Source organism: Lytechinus variegatus, chromosome 4, assembly GCF_018143015.1.
Source record: "Lytechinus variegatus isolate NC3 chromosome 4, Lvar_3.0, whole genome shotgun sequence".
NCBI lineage: Eukaryota > Metazoa > Echinodermata > Echinoidea > Temnopleuroida > Toxopneustidae > Lytechinus > Lytechinus variegatus.
Window position 1 is genome coordinate 14227104 of NC_054743.1, and position 20730 is coordinate 14247833.

Sequence of the window (20730 nt, forward strand, 5' to 3'; positions counted from 1 at the left end):
AGACGTGACCAGGGCTCGAACCTCGACCCTCTGCATCAATTTGTAACTTCCCCACAGCTTGGATTACAGGCGCACGCATAGAGATGTATATTATTGACATCTCTATGGGCGCACGTCACAACGCCCCCTTTAACATAGAATAGTCTTATCACTACCGCATTATATTACTAATATAGGAATAAACATTACTTTTTTAATGTTGATATTCAAAAAATTGTGTTACAACCGAGCCTACTATTTTTATACCCCCTTTCTTCATCATATAGTACCTGAAATGCTAGTATTGGAAATGTATATTCAGAAAATACTAAAAGGCGCATTTCCGTGAGGCTAGCAAAACAATCTCGAAATGGCAGATTACGATTCCACGTGTGGGGCTACAACTTCAGTTTCAAAGGTACTAAACTTGTCTTTTAAACTTGAATTGATCGATCATTCATTGCTCAGTTCTATATCATGAATATGATACTCAAACTTGATGTTTCACTTATCTTGTTTCAGGGATGTTTCGTGTTCAAGTCCAAGAAGAGACGTCAGCCTCTTTATCCCGGTAAGTAAACCCATCCCCATCCGTGTATATCTGTGATGTAGAAGAGAAATTAATGTCATTGAAGGCGCACACATATATAAGCTTACCAGCGTGTGCGATCTCAATGCACGCGTATCCAACATAGATATCACTTTTCCGTGATAGATTAATTAAAATTGCACAGGAGCTAAATTCCTGTTTATTCACAAGCATAGCAAATTTGGTATGCTTAGGGCTAAAAATTGAAAGAACTTAAACTAAGTTTAACTTTAAGTTTAACTGCTAAAACTTAAAGCTTAATAAAGGTAATAAAGTGATTTCTTTGACTTTATTTTTCTTTTTATCTTTCTTTTTTTTTCTTTCTTTTATTTTCTTCCTTTCTTTCTTTCTTTCTATCTATCTTTCTTTTCTTTTTTCTTCCTTTCTTTCCTTTTTATCTTTCTGTTTTTTTCTTTTGAATTATTCTTTCTCATTTCTTTCATATTTTATCATCAAGTTTTTATGCATTTTGTTATTGCTATTTTCAGTCTTCTTTGTTTTGTGTAAATCCTATTCTTTATATTAATTTCCCATTTTCTGCCAATTTCTAACCTTTTTTCCTCTCCTTTATATTCATTTTTTCCCTAACTACGTGTGCTGCATCTCTGATAAGGTTTATGAAGTTCTGATTTTTAACATTCCATAATTTTCATTAAGCTCAAAGAACCGTTCATCGCAACAAGTGTCATGAATCATGTAGTTTCATCTCTCTTGCTCATTTTCCTAATCATTATAATATCTTAAGGAAATGATAATTTGTAATTCCCCAATTCAAAGGTAAATTGTTTGCAATTTGTCATATATATTTCTATCTGTAGTGTTACAGCCTGAAAACTTATCCTGATTACAAAAATTGAAAAAAGGGACCAAATTTTCTTATTCCAGTAAATACAAATATTATAGGTGATATCTGATGATCAATTCAGGACTGCTATATTGACTAAAAAATTGTGGTTTTGCAATTACGATGCAGGACCCTGAAAATTATGCTTTAAAAAAAGGTCAATTTTAAACATCCATGTTTTTAATTTATTCATTGGTAAAATTCTTTTTAATGAAAACAAAGGTTTCCCTTTCATTCATGGTAACACTTTTAAAACAAAGATTCCTGTTCAAAAATCAAATTTGGAAATGAAAATTAGAATATAATTTTTTATCTACGCTATTTATCTTCAATATGTATGAAAGCAATAAAAGAAAAACTTTTAATTTTTATATTTTAATAGAAAAACAATCCAAATCACATTTACTTACCTTAGTCTTTTTAAATGTAGTTTTGTCCTTAGATTCCAAATGATATTCATTGTTTGTATTTTTATATATATATTCATTTAAAATGGATAATTGACAAATGAGAAAAAAAGAAATGGAGATTGCAGATATCCAGATAATGTTTAAAATGAGATAAATTTCAGATGATATTCAGATAAAAATTGTATTCCAATTGTTTAATTTAACATTTATTTTAACCCTTCACTTCCAATATTAAAGTAAATTCACAGGAATTTAAGATCGTACTTTTACTTTATACTTTTGTTTTAAATGGTAAAAAATTAATGCAGGAGATTATTTCATACCTGAAAACAAAGCTGAAAGCAGTAATGATTGTAAGCTGAGATTTGAGACTGGAGATGCCCAGTGGGAGCTTATCAATGATGATATTGAGGTAAGATCTTTAAGAGGAAGTGTACCTTGACAAAAAAGAGATAAACTCAAGATACATTTAGATGAAGAAAATGTGATACTCAAAGTGCCACCGAGTCTATATTACTGTTGCTGTAGTTATATGTTGGATGCAGACATGAATTTCCAATTCGTCTAATGCCAATTCGTCCAATTGCCAACTCGTCTACTATCATTTGGTCTACCATCAGTTCGTCCACTCACCACATGGTCTACTTTCATTTAGTCTAATGCCATTCCGTCTAATAACCAGTTGGTCCAATAGCCATTTAGTCAGTATACCATTTGGTCTAATTAAACTAGTGTTAATAGTGCAAAATGAAGGAAAAGAAAATGGGTATTAGACCAACTGGTTATTAGACGAAATGGTAATAGACAAACTGGTGATTAGACAAAGTGATCATTTGACCAAATGGGTGTTAGACAAAATGTTTATGGACGGAGTGGCAGTAGACTAAATGAAGGTAGACCATTTGGTGAGTGGAGGAGTTGACAGTGGACGAATTGACAATTTACCCAGACGTATATTTGGTTTAAATATGTAAGTAATGCTGAGGTCAAGTTATTCATTGAGGTGGTTCAAGTCTCTAGGCTAGACACATGGAAGTCTAGGATTTGATCCCTGGTACCTATGTTAGAATTAAAGGGGAAGTTCACCCTGAAGAAAACTTTAAAAAATAGTAAAAAATATTGGTGAAGGTTTGAGGAAAATCCGTTAAAGAGTAAGAAAGTTATTAGAGTTCAAAGTTTTGGATTTGTGACGTCATAGACGAGCAGCTGCCCCATGTGTTATGTAATATAAAATGCATGAATTTCAAATTTAGTATGGTTCCTGATGACTTAATTTTGTTTCTATTCATGATCGGGTGTGAAATGTTTTGTCTATTGATATACAAAAGGTAGTAGGTACAGTGAAAACCATTTTCAATTTTCTGAGAAAATGACATTTCATTGATTTTTTACCATTTGCTATGTAGGATTGCTGCTCGCATATGACGTCACAAATCAAATAATTGAAATTCTAATAACTTTTTAATTACTTGATGAATTTTCCTCACACCTTCGGCAATATTTTTTATTATTTTTTCTGCTATTTTTACAATAAACTGTTTGTCAGGGTAAACTTACCCTTTAATGGATATATGTTTTATTAGCATTCTTGGTAACAATGTGTGAACTTGTTTAAAAGAAAGTCAATTATAAAAGTCAACTTACATGTATGTGTCAATAATTCTTCACTACTGTTTTTCTCTGTTACAGACTTTACAGGCAGAGATCAACAAAACACTTTTTGATGATCTTCTAAACTTCATCAAGAATGCTCAGGCAGGATTCAAGATGGATGAGGATCAGGGATCAAGTAGGTCCAGGCCTAAGCTAAAGGAGATCCCAACTGCGGCATTTGTAACAGGTACTGTCAAATGCACCTTTTTAGTAAGTTTAGAGTTTGTGCAGTTTATTTCCTGGTTATTAGAAAATTCCAGGAAAAACGGGAAAATCTGACAATCAAAATGTCATATTTGAAACCAATTAGCTTTCAATATTCATGATAAAGAATTATTTATTTATAGCTAAAAAAATACCACTTGTGTTTGCATTATCTATGTTATGTCTATTTCAGCAGTGTATGGAAAAGAGAGGTCTTATTAAAATACCTTGATTTTTCATCATTAGGCCTACTTCAGACTTGTCTGAAGTTTGTGTGGAAATTTCAGCCAGGTAATTCCACCACATTCAGGAAATTTGGGATTACGTTTCTTTTTTTTGTATAAATTCTGTGCGATGATCTCAGAATCTGTAGTCCTGAAGTACATTCTGTTGAAAAAAAGTTCATTTTGAAAATTTTACAGGGGTGAATGTGACCGACCATCATGATGTCTTTACCAAGCTAACATCAGTCTTCCAAGAGAGAGTGAGCCCTCATGTGGTCAGTCTAGTGTCCAGAGATTGCACAACATTGAAAGGCCTGATGGGAATGGTGGTGTCACAGCTCATGGGTATAGAATATCTGGTAAGAACAATATGAGAAGAAAAAACACTTTAAAGTGGTGATGATGATGATGTTGGTGGAGGTGGCAGTGGTGATGATGATGGTGATGGTGATGATGGTTATGATGATGGTGATGATGATGGTGATGATGATGATGTTGGTGATGGTAATGATGGTGATGGTAATGATGATGGTGATGATGATGATGGTGATGATGATGATGATGGTGGTGGTGATGATGATGATGATGATGATGATGATGATGGTGATGATGATGGTGATGATGATGATGGTGATGATGATGGTGATGATGATGATGGTGATGATGATGGTGATGATGATGGTGATGATGATGATGATGGTGATGATGATGATGATGGTGATGATGATGGTGATGATGATGGTGATGATGATGGTGATGATGATGATGGTAATGATGATGATGGTAATGATGATGGTGATGATGATGATGATGATGATGATGGTGATGATGATGGTAATGATGATGGTAATGATGATGATGGTAATGATGATGGTGATGATGATGATGGTGATGATGAGGATGGTGATGATGATGATGATGAGGATGATGATGATGATGGTGGTGGTGGTGAAATGGAAAACCTTTGATAGAATTTGTATATCGTTCCTCACTAATTAATAATTATTTCATGCAGGCTTCTGAAGACGAAGAAACTAAACCTGAAGTAAATCTGAAGAAAGTCCCTTGCACATTTCCTGTACTACAGTCTTGGTATCATGACAATGTAAAGGTAATACAGGCTCAATTTTCTTTGATTGATGTTTTAGTAATTGAGTTGTTGCACTCTCACAGTCTGGATCTTTGTTTCTTCCTTTGCTCACCAGCTTTCCCTTATGTTGTGTCATTTTTCTGTTTACTTAAGTAAGATTCTGTTTTTAAACTGGCTGTATCAAATCTGTGACATTAACTTCCCTGCTTTGAGAGAAAGCAATTATATTAATGTGGGTGGCGTTGTGGTTTAGTGGTTATGACTATTGTCTTTCAATCTGAGGTACATGGGTTCGATTCCCAGCTATGGCATGTTTTCTTTCAGCGAGAAATTTAACCACATTGTGCTGCACTCAACCCAGGTGAGGTGAATGGGTACCTGGTATTAAAGCAGATACGAATTAATATCACCATCTCAATTCCTCAACTACTCATACCTGGCCAGTTTCCTGTCCCATAATGCTAGTGTAGTCTAGAAATATAGACCCACTTGAATAATAACATGCTAATGAAATACTCAATACATTTATACTGCAATAATTATGTTACCAAGTAGCAAAACAATTACTTTTCCTTCTCAAAACAATTTAGTTTCTCTATGCAAATACAATTATAGGTCAATTTATTCTAGTATTAGTAAATATCTGAAAATGTATATTTTAAGACTGTATTTATAACACACAGTCAATGAGAGACCACACACACAGTGCATTCCCCCTTTAAGAAATTCCTTGAATGTTTCAGTGCTTCTATGGAAGCACAACTAAACCAGGGTAGATAATAGCAGCACTTTGTATCCTCAGACAAAAAGTGCTTTATAATTCTAGCAATTATTATTATTACATTTATGTGAAAGCTTAACTTCCATGATTGTATTATTTTCACAAATTTCATGAATTCAACTTATCTAAACTTTTGAAAAAAAAGAAAAAAGTTATGACTATAAATAATCACATATGTTGAATGCTGGATAAATCAAACTTTTAAATAATATCTCTTCCGAAAAGTAGGATTATGAAGTATTGCATTACGTCATTGTGCAAGAAGTCACTTCTATTTTTATGATTTGGCAATTCAGTCCAATGTGACGAGTAATGATAACAGAATTAAGAATTTTTCTTTGCTTTATTTCTATAAATCACCAGAAAAGAAAGTTACCAGGTGCCACTGCAACGTTCAAATCGCCCCGTAGATCAAGGAAACGAAAGTCAATGACAGGACTGGTCTCCTATTCTGAGTATCCTCCTATCATCATCATCCTTGAAGACTTTGAAGGGTTCAAGCCTGTGGTCATACAGGATTTCATTCATATCTGCAGGTATGTTAAAGAACTGTGAAAGGCTTGTTTGGATATTGCTTGACAAATCTCATCCCAAAACTCTGCAATTGATGATGAGAACATTTTTCTATTGGTGTGGGATGATGGTATGTTCGGAAAAATCTCAATGATCTATATGGAACCTATAAATTATTGTGAATGGATTGTGATGTAGTGGTTCTGATTTCTTCTTTCCATCAGAGGGTTGTTGGTTAGAATGAAAGCCATGGTGTGGTTTACTGCAACCAGAAACTCACAACATTGTGCTGCACTTGACCGGGTAAGGGTAATGGGTATATGGGAGGATCGATCTCAAATGCACTGATTGTCAGAAACCAAGGAGAAACTTTAGCTAAAGCTGGGGTAAAAATAGCTTTGTTTTGTATCCTCTGAAAAGAATCTATATAAATCCAACTGTTATCATTGTAATAATGGAAAATGACCTGATTTCACCCATGACAGTCAATATTTAGAGAAGCTCCCTCTGGTGTTGACCTTTGGTATAGCTACATCAGTGACAGTGATCCATCGTCTACTACCTCAGTCTGTATCATCGTGTTTGAGTATTGAGAAATTCCAGGCTCAGCCTTCCTCAACCTACCTCTCACAGGTCATTGATAAGGTGAGAATGGGTCACCATTTTATGAAGCAAATAGTGAATGATTTTCACCGACCTGACGTTATAAGCTACTGAAATCCTTGCATCTGATTGGCTGAGAGCAATTAAGTGAGTGAAAATCACTTAATATTTGAATCATGAAATGCTACCCTGGGAACCATTTCATGAAAGTCATCAGCAATAACCAATGGTCAATCTCTCTTAGATGAGAACAATAAACAGATGTTAGTTTTGAGCTTCTATTTAATTTCATTTCAAGTGGGAATAAAAGATCTGAATATCCCCAAATTCAGAGGGGTCAAAGGAGAGAACAAACGTAATTGTGTTAACTTTTGTGGTCCTCTTTCCGGACTAAGTTTTGCACCATAAATTGCTTACCATAATGAAACATCACCATTATGCTCTCTCAGTTTAAGATACTCGTCCTTTTATTCAATTTAAGCCGTCCAGCCTTAAATGCCCACATTTTTTACTCTGCCACAGGGCCACAAAAATCTTAAACTTATTTTCTCTTTACATTAATCCTACTAAACATCTGTGAGAAACTTTCCTTTCCTAATTTATTGTCTCGCCCACCAGAGGTGAAGGCGAGACTTGGGGATCCAAATGTCGTCCGTCCGTCCGCCACGAACCTAATGACACATGACTCCACAACGGTAAGTCGCTTTTCAACCAAACTTGGATGGTAGATGGACTTGGGGGACCTGCATGTTATGCTGCAGTCGGAGGTCACATGGTAAGGTCAAAGGTCATTTTCAGGTCAACGTTAAAGTTTACATGCAAGACTCTCTTATGACACCTAACTCCGCAACCGTAAGTCACTTTTCAACCAAACTTGGACGGTAGATGTACTTAGGCGACCTGCATGTTATGCTGCAGTCGGAGGTCACATGGTAAGGTCAAAGGTCATTTTCAGGTCAACATTGAAGTTTGCGTGCAAGGCTCTTATGATAAGTGTTATCATCCCAATCATTTCACAATGAAGTTTCAATACAATTCTGTTGCGTGCCCTCGCAAATAGTCATTTTCACAAGTGGGCGAGACACATAATCGCTCTTGCCTTGTTTATTATTACTGCATGTATTGTGCATGAAATCCTTGAAATATAGCATCTCAATGATATTATGTATTTGTTTACTAGGTGTTGTTGACGGCCAAGCATCCATTCAAGCTAGGGTCAAAGGTCTTCCAGCTCTTACTAGATCTCTTCCTCTATCATGATTTCTCTGTTATGAACTTTGTTCAAGGTTTACAGGTCAGTATAACTAAAAAAGGAACATTGGGGCAATTCCATAAAACATGTACGTCCGACCCCCTATATGTGGGACTTTCATGAAATTTTCTGTCTCTGATTTCTTGTTCTTTTGACAGTTTGTACTGTTCTCAAAGGACCGTGATTTGGTCAGTTTATAAACTGAAGTAAAGCTTGAGAAAAATGGGGTTGGACATACAAAAAGGTTGATCGTTTTATGGAATTGCCCATTGAAATTGTTATTCATGTATGATCATTCCATTGGGTTGGGGCCATTTTTGTGATATATACCAAAAATATGTGTGAGTAATTGAGTTATTTTTTTTTTTTTGGGGGGGGTGGTTATCAATCTGGGACAAACCTTTAACATCACCTTTTGAAAGCGTGGACAGGGCTAGAACCTCAAACCTCTACATCAATTTTTGACTTCCCAAAATATCTTGGATACAGGCACATGCCAAATGCACAGAACTAATAAAACTCTGTTTCATTTAAACTATGCAAATACCTGCCAATAACTACTTCAGCACAAATTGGTGCTCCATAAATGTTGAAAACAAATCAAACATCATGATGTACATGTATTGCAATTACAGACCTGACAGTCTATTGTCAAGGATATATGAATGTGAGGTCCATGTAATGGTATTGAAATTTTTTTTTTGGAACTGCAGCAAATCCATTAAAGATTTCAAATTCAAACATGATTATGGTAGGAGATCTTGCTGACATTGGCACATCAAAACTTAGCCACATCTGAATTGATTTTTATTGTGAAGTGAAATGAATGATACAGGAATGATACCTATGTTACATGACATTTTTAAAATTCATGCCCCCAAACCAACGAAATGACTCAAGACTGAAAAATTAAATGTATTTGATTTGGTAGTTAGATTCAGAAGAATAGATACAACCTCTTTTTAATCAAAATAATCAAGTCAACTTAAATGAGTGTATTGTACGTATTTGCCCTCTGTGTAAAGCGAAAATATATATTTACATGTTTTCACGTTCAGTTATCGATTTGAATTAATTTTATTTACAAAAGAGTACAGACATGGAGATTGTATCATTATTTTTAATTGAATCCGACATTCGTAATTATGAAATGTTTATTTGAAACAATGCTATGATAATGATGAACCCCAACAGGACAGGAATATAATAGTCTTCTTTTGTTTTCAATTTCAGTATACAGTTTTAGATCATTATTTCTCCCAGCCACTGAGCATCTTATGCTGTCGCTATGGCGATGCTATCAACAGAACTCGAAACCTATCACATGATCAGTTAGAGCTCTTCAGACAGGCCTCATCTTTCAGGAGGTAGGTTCTGCATCAAAGCTTAGTGTTAGATCGTAGTGATGATATTTGTGATTGATGGCATTGATCATTATGTGTAATCAAATGTAGCAAATTAACTGTACAATTAATTGCTAAGCTTTGTGTTACCGGCTCCTGTTATGCCAGACAAAGGAAGGATGTGACAGATGGAGAATATTATCTCAAAAATGAAGTTGTTAGTGGCCTGACAGTGTGGGGGTATACCCTTAGGAACTATTAGTGTTTTTAACTTCTGTCCATGAAAATATTTTGTGAAATTGATATATCATCTCACAGAAGAAGTAAATCCCGATCATGAGTTGATTTTTTTTATTTTGATCAAAGAAAAAAAGAGAGAAACACTTCAAGCTGATCTAGGGAAAATCCGTAAGGATAGTGTATTTTTATAAATTAAAAGTTCCTACTTGCCTTCAGACTCTCATTCCTTCAATATTATTGAGCAAATTTTAATCATTTAATGTCCATTGCAAATTATAAATGTATTAATTCGATTGTATACAGATAAATATCTCGAACTTCATGTAAGTCTGTTCATGACTCAATGATGGAATATTCAAAATACCTCTGAAAGTAATATGACTCTTTAATTCAGGTATGTTGATGGTCGACCTGTTAGTGACCAAAGAGCTCTTCTCTTAGATGATAAACATATGAAGGTAAGTTTCATCTTACTAGTCACAAACCCATTTCACAATAAACAATTAAAGTTACCAAAATCATGGCATGTGATTCGTTGATAGAAATTTTGCAATAGAAAATTTGCACTTGTTATTGATATGAAGTTTCATGAAACCGGACTCTGATGTAGGCTCTTATACATTCTTGGATTTAATTTTGACTTTTTAGGATAAACCATTAATTTTTTTTTTTGAATTGAGGGAAACTGACAGTTTTGGAAACTACTTGCTCTTTAATTAACATGTAGAGGAGGTTTACTGTTCATCACAGTAGCAGACCGTGACCCGGAGGAGACAAAGCATTGGGGGGGGGGGCACTGCATTGTCTGTGAACAATGCTGTGCCCCCCCAATGCTTTGTCTCCTCCGGGTCACGGTCCGCTACTGGTTTATTATGTGGTTTGTCCTGAAAAAAGACTGTTTGATGATGGAGTGATGGAGATGAAAATTGAAAGGCTAGAAGAGAAATATGAGAATTAAAAATATCTTTTATGATATTTTCTTTACCATGTAATAGGTTTCTTCTGTTGATTACATAATGTAAATTCAAAATTGCAATATGTTGCATTATAAGCACTCTTCCAGCTTGCCTACTTTGGAATGATCAAAAGGTGCATTTGAAATGATTAGATATGCTGAAGTATATATGCTAATTACCGGGCATGGTGGCTTAGTGGTATAGCGTCTGCCTCATGAACTGGAGGTTTTGGGTTCGATACACGGCTGAGTCATACCAAAGACTTATAAAAATGGGACCTTCTGCCTTCTTGCTAGGCACTCAGCATTAAGATTGGAGAAGGGTAATAATAACATTATTTTATGCAGGGCCCGCTGGTAGAGCAGTTTCTTAACTGAAGTGGCTACCCTTGGTAAATAAGACATTATTATTATCATTTCTTTCAGAAAACCCTTCAAGAGCTTCTGAAGAGAATGAATGAGTACCACAAAGCCTTTTTCCCTGTAGTGGAATGTCTTCACATCCTGTCTGAGGGACTGCCTTATCATCCTCTGGGCAAACAGATGAGAGAGCTCTTTGCCATGGCAACAGATGAGAATATCTTTGAAACAGATGGATATCGAGAAGCTTTCAAATTTTTGAAGTAAGAAGATAGAATTTGTTTTCATCATCACTTTGAATTGGTTTATTCACTTATTCTTTTGATAGAGGAGGAATTTTGGTGACCCTTTTGTTCCTGTGTGTTCATGTAAGGAATAAATAACCATTTTATATTAAAACTCTGGAGCAACCTAAATTTTCCTGCATTTGAAGTTTTAGTTTAGTTAGTTAGTTTAGTTTACTCAAACGATGTTGTAGGACAGCCTGTTCATCGATCAAAGTAGAATGTCTATTGCTGCTCTCCTAGAGAAAATTTGATGCGCTACTTATGTTGGCAGGGGTATCGTAGACATTAAAAAATCCATGAAAAACTCACTAGAATTAAAAATCACTCAAAATCATAGGCAATTCTCTCCCAATGCTTATCCAGTCTATTCTTAAGTTTTACAGCTTTTGAATATTTTATTCCTCACAATTTGCTATAAGAATGGTTTTGAGCTTGTGAAATGTTCTAAGGTAAACTCCCTCCAAGTGATGACATGGTAGATATGCATTTCTTGACTTATGAGATTTGCAACAAGAACAATTTTCTCTCCAGGGCAAGTCCATGGAATAATCAGCTTTTTTGTACTTCTGGACCCTGTTGTACAAAGAGCTATGATTGATCCGATCAATCGTAACTCTATGGAAATCCATCAGTGTCATCATTTTTCCTACGAAAAATTTGCACAATGTCCTTTTTATGCAAAGAGAAGCGCAGTGAATTTTCAAGAAAACAATGAATGCATGACAGCTAGAAAATATTTTGAAGAAACATGCATAATAGATGTTGACATTGCTGGCTGTCCATATTTGCGATTGATCGGATCAATCGTAACTCTTTGTATAACAGGGCCCTGATCCCCATTCTCCTCTTTTTGAACTGCACTTCACAAATTGCTCTAGTTATGATAATAACTAGCCTGGCAACTTTTCATTTGAACTAAAAAGAGACAAATCATTAAAGAATGTCCAACTTATCAGGGGTTGGAGGTACATACTTTATATGAAATTGCTCACTACGCATGTATTTCATTTTCTGCAAAATGCGCATTATACTAGATAATAATTTCATTTTATCAGAATGCTGGCTCGAGATGAATTGATCAATAAGATGACAATGTGTGAAGAAGTTTTGTCAACCTGTGATGGTTTACAAGAAGAGAGATTTCAATTAGAAACACTGCAAGCAAAGATGGAGACACTAGGAGGTAAGACTTCAAGATTCATGTTAAATTCATGACATGAAGACAGAAGTTTTGATTCTGCTCTTTTATCTTTAATTCATTTTTTTTGTATAGCCAATTAACTTTACAATGAATGGGGAATGTTTGACACTAACATAAATGATACTTAATCATTGTTTAGTATTTGCAACTTGTAATTTTACTGTGAAAAAATTATAAGAATATAAAGAATCCTCCTTTACTGAAAACCGTGGCAAAGAATAAATATTAATTCAAAATCATAAAAATGCGTATGGGTTATTATAAAAAAAATGTCCTGACTCATGAATTGTCATGTCTCAACCAATTAAAACTAATCATTTATCTCCCCAATTTGAATATGAAAATTGATTTCATCAAATGCTTACTAATACTCACTGACAATGCTTACCTTTTTTACCATACTTCATTTTAAATTACGCAGATAATTGTAACATGCCTGTTGAGATAGACAGTACAGAGGATGAGGGTGATGCGGCTGGTGTAGAAAGCAGGAAGCAGAATGGACAGGACACAGAGGGCGGTAGAGGTGCAAGAGAAAAGACAACGCTTCATACATTACAACAGAAGTTAATGAGTAGTGCTAAGAAGAAGAAGAAGATGACACGATATGAAATACTCAGGAATGAAATACTGGACTTCTTTGATTCATTATTCAGGTAGGATTTGAATTCTATTTTTATCATAAAAAATCATGTATTCTGATACTTACCTTTGCTGGTCTTGAACAAAAGTGCATAAAAAGTTCAATGGATGTGGATATTGTATTGCTGGCAATCGTTCATGTTCAAGGCTTTTATCCTCTGTGAGTTCTTGTATTTTTGGAATGTTTCATTATTGTTTTTATCATCATAATGCAAATAATGCACAGATGTATCCAATATTGATGTGGACAAGGTTTATCGTTGTGAAGGATTGAGTAGAAGAAATAACCAGTTGTCTCACAATGTTTCATCCTATGTAGTAGGAAAGTGATGTTTCGTCTGCAAGCTCCTAGACTTCCTCAGGCAATGAGCTGCAAGCTGCTAGACTTTGTCAGGCAATGAGCAAAGACGCTGCATGCGCAGCAGCGTCTTTGCTCATTGCCTGACGAAGTCTAGCAGTTTGTACCCAATATTTTTTTTCATTGAAAATTGAATTCATGATATTTCAATATTAACATGAAATTGCTTGAGCTTGAATTGATTATGCAATATGCATCACAGATTTAACCTAAACATGCAACTCAATACAAACCTGACTATAATACTCCTATCTTTCTTTTATTTATTGTCTAATACACCTTTAATTGTATATATATTGTCCGCCCTTTTTTATACAGCAAGTATCTACTATGTCCCAAGACCCTACCTCTTCATGAAGTGTTCTATTATAACAATGTATCAGAGATCAGACAGCGTCTCAATGCACCACCAAGATCTGCAATACAAACAGCACTCAGTAACCCAAACTACTATCTACAGGTAATTTATAATGATGGTGATGACTATGATGATGGTGGTGGTGGAAGTGGTGTTGTTGGTTGTGTTGCTGATGATGATGGTGGTGGTGGTGGTAGTGATGATGTTACTGCTGCTGCTGCTGATGATGACGGTGATGATGGTGTTTATAATGATGATGGTAGTGATGATGATGAAAATGATGATGGTGATGATGATGATGGTGATGATGGTGATTATGATGATGATGATGGTGATGGTGGTGATGATGATGATAATGATGATGGCGATGCTAGTATTGGTAGCGGTAATGACAATGTGGTGATGAAAACAATGATTTAGTCAGAGTTAATGCTAACCATATATATTTATTTCTATCTCATATCTTTGTACAGAACCCTGATTGTGAGACGTTAGATGAAGGAATCACCAGTTCACTCCCTGATGTGTGTATTGTATACAAACTCCATCTTGAGTGTGGAAGGCTTGTTAATCTTTATGACTGGTTGCAGGTAAGAACTAAAAACAAATCCTCATTCTCACTTGAAATCAAATATCCAAGAAGTTGCTTCTAATTGAACTTCAAGCAAAAAAAAAATTGTAATGTAATCATTTTGACGCTGCACAACAATAAACTAAACAAATACCCATTCATACCATTATGGCATTGTGGATAAGTTCCCAGACTTTGAACTACTAGTTTAGAGTTTGAATCCCACTGCAGCACAGCATCAATTCACAAGAATTTGATCTCCATTTTAGTATCACTCTCTATCCAGATGAAGAAAATGGATACATGACAGGAAGAAATTCCTTGAATGCTCTTTAAGTCTATCACTATATCTTTGCTTAAGTCTGAATATTAATATGCAGCAGTTAGTTGTCATGTGCTGTACAGCGCGTCCCAAAAAAAACTATACACTTTTGAAATGGCCGCCAAATAAAAAATCTAGCACTTTGGGGAAAAAGACTCACATATATGGAAAGCCAATGAAGTCAACTTTCAAATGACACCAAAAAGTCGGAAAACTATTAATGCTTAAACGAGCACTGCCCACTGAAACAAAGGGTATGAAAATTAGGGTGGGCTGGAATTAGCCTTCCAATTTATTTCAGTTGTTGAGAGGCAAATCATTTCGAACTTGCAAAGTTAAGGGCGTTGTGATAAATTAATGATCAACCTTGATCAGTTTTGATAGCTTAAGCAAATTTTGTAAGTTATTAAATTGAACTTTTATGCATGAGTGAACACAAATTACACTTTTGGAGCAGCATTTCAACTTTATCATTTGGATCTCTTTTGGGGCAGCATTTCAACTTTATCATGGGGATCTCAGCAATGTGTTCATGGGAGTCGGCCAGTCGGGAGAATAGGGGGTGAGAATCGTGAGATAGGGCTTAAGTGGGAGAAGTAGGTTGATGAAATAAGGGTCAACAGAACATTCAGCCCCTGCCCCCCCCCCCTCTTTCCCACCCTCCCCTCCTGTTGAGAGACTGATGGCTATTCTTATGTACGCGTGAAGTCCAGAGCAGAATGTTGGTTTAATGATTAATTCTGAATTAGGGCATCAACTTTTTCCTATCAATCATTCAATCAACAATTTATCAGTAAATCAACTCATTCAATGTGCAATGTGATCAATAAAACATTCATTTTTTTCCAATAAATTATTTCATTAATCATCATAATCATTAAATTTTTTGGTAATCATTCAAACTGACCATCAGCCACCGGTCACTTGGCAGTTAAGTTTTGAAAAGGCTACAATCCAGGAGATGAGACAGAGAGGGGGGGGGGGGGGGCTGGAAAATGGAGGTGAAGAGGGGAGGGTACCTATGACTTTTAATTTGTAAAAGGACAAAAAGAGGAATGCCCTTTTAACCAAGTCTTAGCATACCTCGCCCTCTTGCTTGTAACAAGTACATGTACCATCACATTACTCTGACTCTCATGAACACACTTCTGATGTCCACAAGATGGATATGCTACACTAAAATTACAATTCCTGTTCACTCATGCAGTACATTTCAATTTAGTAATTCATGAAATTTGCCTATTAAAACCAAAACTTATCTCACTCATGAATAGCAGAACACCCTTAGCTTTGTAAGTTCCAAAGGACTAATCTCTCAAAAAACTGTATGGCTAATTCCTGCCCAGCCTAGCCAAGCTTAGTCTCTCAGGAGGAGAGAAGTGGGGGGAGGGGGTAGAGATGGAGGGAGGGGTTGCTAAATGTTCTGTTGACCTTTAGCCCATCAACTTACTTCACCTACCTAAGTCATATTACCCCCTCTTCTCCTGACTGTCATGAACACATTGTTGAGATCCACATGATCCACATGATAAAGCTGCACTAAATATTGCAATTCATGATCATTAATGCATTAAATTTTAATTTAATAAGGTATGAAATTCTTACAAACAACAAACTGATCACATCTGATCTTTAATTCACCAAATAACCTTCAACTTTGCAAGTACCAAACAAAAAATCTGAAAGAAATTGGAAGGCTAATTCCAGCCCACCCTAATTTGCATACCTTCTGTTTCAGTGGGCAGTGCTCGCTCAAGCATGAATAATTTTCCAACTTTTTGGTGTCATTTGAAAGTTGAATTTAATGGCTTTTCATATCTATAAGTCTTTTCCCCCAAAGTGCTACATTTTTTATTTGGCAGCCATTTCAAAAGTGTATAGTTTTTTTTGGGACGCACTGTATACCAGTAAATTTTGCATGCTATTGTTATTATCATGTGTTTATTCTTGTTTGCAAGGCATTCATCACAGTGATCCAAGGTGAATGTGACACAAGCAATGATGATACATCCAAGAAACCTGATTCAGTATTACAGTATCCTTTCACAACATTACATGCATATAGCTTTTTTTAATCTGGAATCTCGGGGTCATGGAAACCTTTTTTATTATGACTTTTTTCTGAGGCAAGAAGATAAAAGAATAAGATTTTTTTAAATTTCTTCCCCCAACAAGTCAGTATCTAACTTGTAATTTATGAATGCATATTTCACACTTGACCATTTGTCAGTCGATTCAGATACTACTTTCAGGTTTTGTAGAGGAGTTATTTCCAGCTGCCATTGTGTTCGATGATTTGAGATAATTCTTGAAACCTGTGAATAAATATATGCTGTACTTACGTTGTAGGTCTTTTTTTTTTTAACAAAAGGAGCTCCCAGTTTATTTGGTTTCCATTCCATAAAATAGTTGACATTTTGTCCATCCGACCCCCATTTTTCTCCATTCTTATTACGGTTACACTTCGTAATTCCAAAGGTTCTTTATTCTGAAGCTTCCGAAACACGTAAATTGCCTATACCTCAATGTTTTTTAATCTGAAAACGTAAAAGGGTTAGTTAATCTGAACATTTGTGGCGTTATTCCGAAAGGTTCGATAATCCTAAAACGAAATAATGTTCGTTAGTCTGAAAACGAAATAAGGTCCGTTGTTCTGAATTTTCGTTAGTCCGAAAACAAAACAAGGTTCGTTAATCATTACGTTTTCGGACTAATGAACCTTTGGAATTAGAACCTCACTTTGTTTTCGGATTAACGAACCTTCCGAATAACGAACCTTCGTAATATCCGAACCTTCGGAATAATGAAGCTTCAGAATCACGAATGTATGTGCCCCTTACATCCCCTGACCTGCTCAATCCATGATATTTCTAAGAGCATTACAACTCTTCATATGAAATAGAAAACAAGAGACAAATATTTTCAGAAGGGTATCATATTATACAGGGTTAGACATACTAATTTTATGTAAATGCCAAATGCAATTATTGATATTTACGGGTCGTGTGGTCCAGTGGTTAGAGCATTGGACTCATAATCGCAAGGTTGTGAGTTCGAATCCCAACTCTGCCATTGTCTCCACTTTGATAAAAAGGCCCAAGAGTGAAATCTGTCGTGTATAACGTCAGCCACTATGACTGATTAACCTAGACGTAAAATGTTTCCTAGGTAATTGGTTATATACCAGCTTGGCGTTTACCAGCAAAATGCTGTCCAGCCGAGTTCCTACGGGAGTTACCATAAACAGAAACAGAATGTATGCCATGTTTGAAATTTCCTTGACCGATATGTCGTCTCTCAGAGCACGTTTCATTCGAGCCGTCTCTGAACTTCAATTTCTTGGCTTCATCAAACCCACCAGGAAAAAGACAGATCACGTTGCTAGGCTAACCTGGGGCGGTTGCTAAGATGATGACTGCTGTCTCTCAAATGTTTCGTCTGATGTTTCTCTGAGCTTCAATTTCTTGGATTCATCAAACCCACCAGGAAAAAGACGGATCATGTTGCTAGGCTCACATGGGCAGATGCTAAGATGATGACTACTGTCTTTTCTCAAATGTTTCGTCTGATGTTTCTCCGAGCTTCAATTTCTTGGGTTCATCAAACCCACGAGGAAAAAGACAGATCATGTTGCTAGACTCACATGGGTGGATGCTAAGATGATGACTACTGTCTCCTCTCAAATGTTTTCGTCTAATATGTTTCCGAGCTTCAATTTCTTGGAGTCATCAAACCCACCAGGAAAAAGGCAGATCACGTTGCTAGGCTAACCTTGGGCGGTTGCTAAGATGATGACTACTATCTCTCAAATGTTTTCGTCTGATTTGTCTTTAAGCTTCAATATCTTGGATTCATTAAATCTACCAGGAATAAGACAGATCATGTTGCTAGGCTCACATGGGCGGTTGCTAAGCCTATGACTATCTTTTCCAAATGTTTCATCCGAGCCATCTTAGAAATTAAATTTCTAGGTTCAGACTTACATGTGACAAGAGACACATGACACTTTTGCACTTAAAGAATACAGATAATGGACTTTATGGTGTTGACAAAATGTGGAAGTACTTTAAATTTGTCATTCATATTTGTTTTCATTCCTTGATTTATATTCATTGTTCATATTCATTTGTGGAATTCATTTCCACTTGATACCAAAGTACTTTTTTTGATACATTAAAATTAGTTGTTATACTGTCATGAAAAGGAATACTGAATTCTATGAAAATAATATTGAAAAAAATGATTGTGCAAATGTTGATGTTTGCTTGTCCATAGTTTTGATACTTTAAGTAAATATATTCAAAGTACTATGATATTGTTACATTTATTATGATTACCATGGACTTTAGAATCTCTAAGCTGACGAATCCTCTTCTACCACGCAGGGCATGTTTAGTGACAAAAAAAAATTGCAACTGAATCCCAGCCCGCAAACCATGGGGGAACTTGTGTAATCGCGGAAGAAGTCAAGGCCCATTGAAACCACACAGCAACATCCAGAAATCTGAGGTATAAATTTCCTATGTATGCATTGCATGTCAAATTCATTATGTGGCAAGTACCTGGTAGTTCCCAGACACCCTGGGGTCAGAGTTACAATTGAAAAGTGCATCATGAAATAAGCTTTTGAGACCAAAGTTGATAGAAGCATGTGGCTGTCTCCCCCACCTCACTGCACTACATCATTAAATATGAAGGGGAAGGGGTGTTACATTATTTTACTGGACAAACAATTATCTCTGCAACCGACATGGTGGCGTGAAAACTACACTCTTCTTCTTCAACGTGGAAACCTTCACAAGTTCCATAATAGGTCTTCTCCGAAAAGCATCTATGATAATTAACGGGTGCATTGTCAAATATTAATGATGATGATGATGAAGATGATCATAATGAAGATGGTGATGATGATGAAGATGATGATGGTGATGAATATGATGATGAAGATGATGATGAAGATGGTGTGATGATGAGGAAGATGACGATTATGAAGTTGATAATACTGTTGCTTATTGTGATATATTTCTGGTTTCATGAGAAACATATTCATTCTTCAATGATTCACTCCTTTTATATCAAAGTACACAATTTCAATATCAGAGTTCGATAATGAAGGGTTAGAAATGAATTGTTGAAAGTAATGCAGTTACAATTTTTTTTATATCTTTAGGATGTTATGCTCCAGTACCCTCTCATTCCTTTAACCACCTTGATACATTTATTTTCCATGCAGATGGAGCAAGATTGTACATTTTGTAAAGTATTAATTTTGTACATGAGAAAAATGAATTCTTGAAATAAAATTCATAAAAATATGTTGCCTGACCAGAAGTGCTTTTTTCGTGTGTGTTTAGAATTGGTTAATTTTGCCATAAAAACGAGGCGCAGAGCCAGCCGGAAAAGACAATACATTTCAGGGGCCATATTTTTTTGCACTATAGTCTGCCTCTCAAAACTATTTTGTCTTATCTGGCTGGTTACGCGCATGATTGAAACTACCATTGGCTGCGCGATCCTGCTACTATGGTTGTTGCCAAAAATGTCAAAGTTACTATAATACAGGATACTGTGCCATCATCAAATCTTCTTGAACCAAAGAAATATGTTCAACTAACACGCTTTGCATAATCTGGTTACCTATGAGTTTTTATGCATTTTTTTCTTTCAGAATATTAATGCTTTCGGAATATTAATGTTGAATATTTCCTTTCAAGGTTGTAAATATTTATTCCTTGTTTCACTCTCAATATTTTATGATTAATCGTTTAGTTTGGTTTTGAGAGCCAGTCAGCTGGGCCGCTCAACCTTCCATGAACACCTTGTTAGTTTAAAGAAATGGTACCACATTGATATCTCAATACCTGGTGGGCGATTCATAAAGCTGTTCGAAAGATAAAAGCAACTTTAAGAACTGGTGATCCATTCTTTGGTAAATGGTATACACCATAGGC

General features: G+C 35.6%; 1 protein-coding gene across 1 annotated transcript in view; it reads left to right on the forward strand.

The window, feature by feature from the left end:
* The window catches only part of LOC121412817 (origin recognition complex subunit 3-like), a 74050-nt gene extending 53963 nt beyond the window's left edge, over positions 1-20087 (forward strand). The window contains exons 3-20 of the mRNA XM_041605577.1: positions 335-397; positions 502-550; positions 2131-2234; positions 3512-3662; positions 4102-4262; positions 4919-5014; positions 6138-6310; positions 6773-6932; positions 8071-8184; positions 9376-9509; positions 10120-10183; positions 11107-11303; positions 12383-12510; positions 12950-13184; positions 13847-13988; positions 14360-14476; positions 16738-16814; positions 18081-20087. Of these exons, the coding sequence (XP_041461511.1) occupies positions 335-397; positions 502-550; positions 2131-2234; positions 3512-3662; positions 4102-4262; positions 4919-5014; positions 6138-6310; positions 6773-6932; positions 8071-8184; positions 9376-9509; positions 10120-10183; positions 11107-11303; positions 12383-12510; positions 12950-13184; positions 13847-13988; positions 14360-14476; positions 16738-16814; positions 18081-18186 (2271 nt within the window). The 3' untranslated portion in view covers positions 18187-20087. The remainder of the gene's footprint in view (positions 1-334; positions 398-501; positions 551-2130; positions 2235-3511; positions 3663-4101; positions 4263-4918; positions 5015-6137; positions 6311-6772; positions 6933-8070; positions 8185-9375; positions 9510-10119; positions 10184-11106; positions 11304-12382; positions 12511-12949; positions 13185-13846; positions 13989-14359; positions 14477-16737; positions 16815-18080) is intronic.
* Positions 20088-20730: the final 643 nt, after the last annotated feature.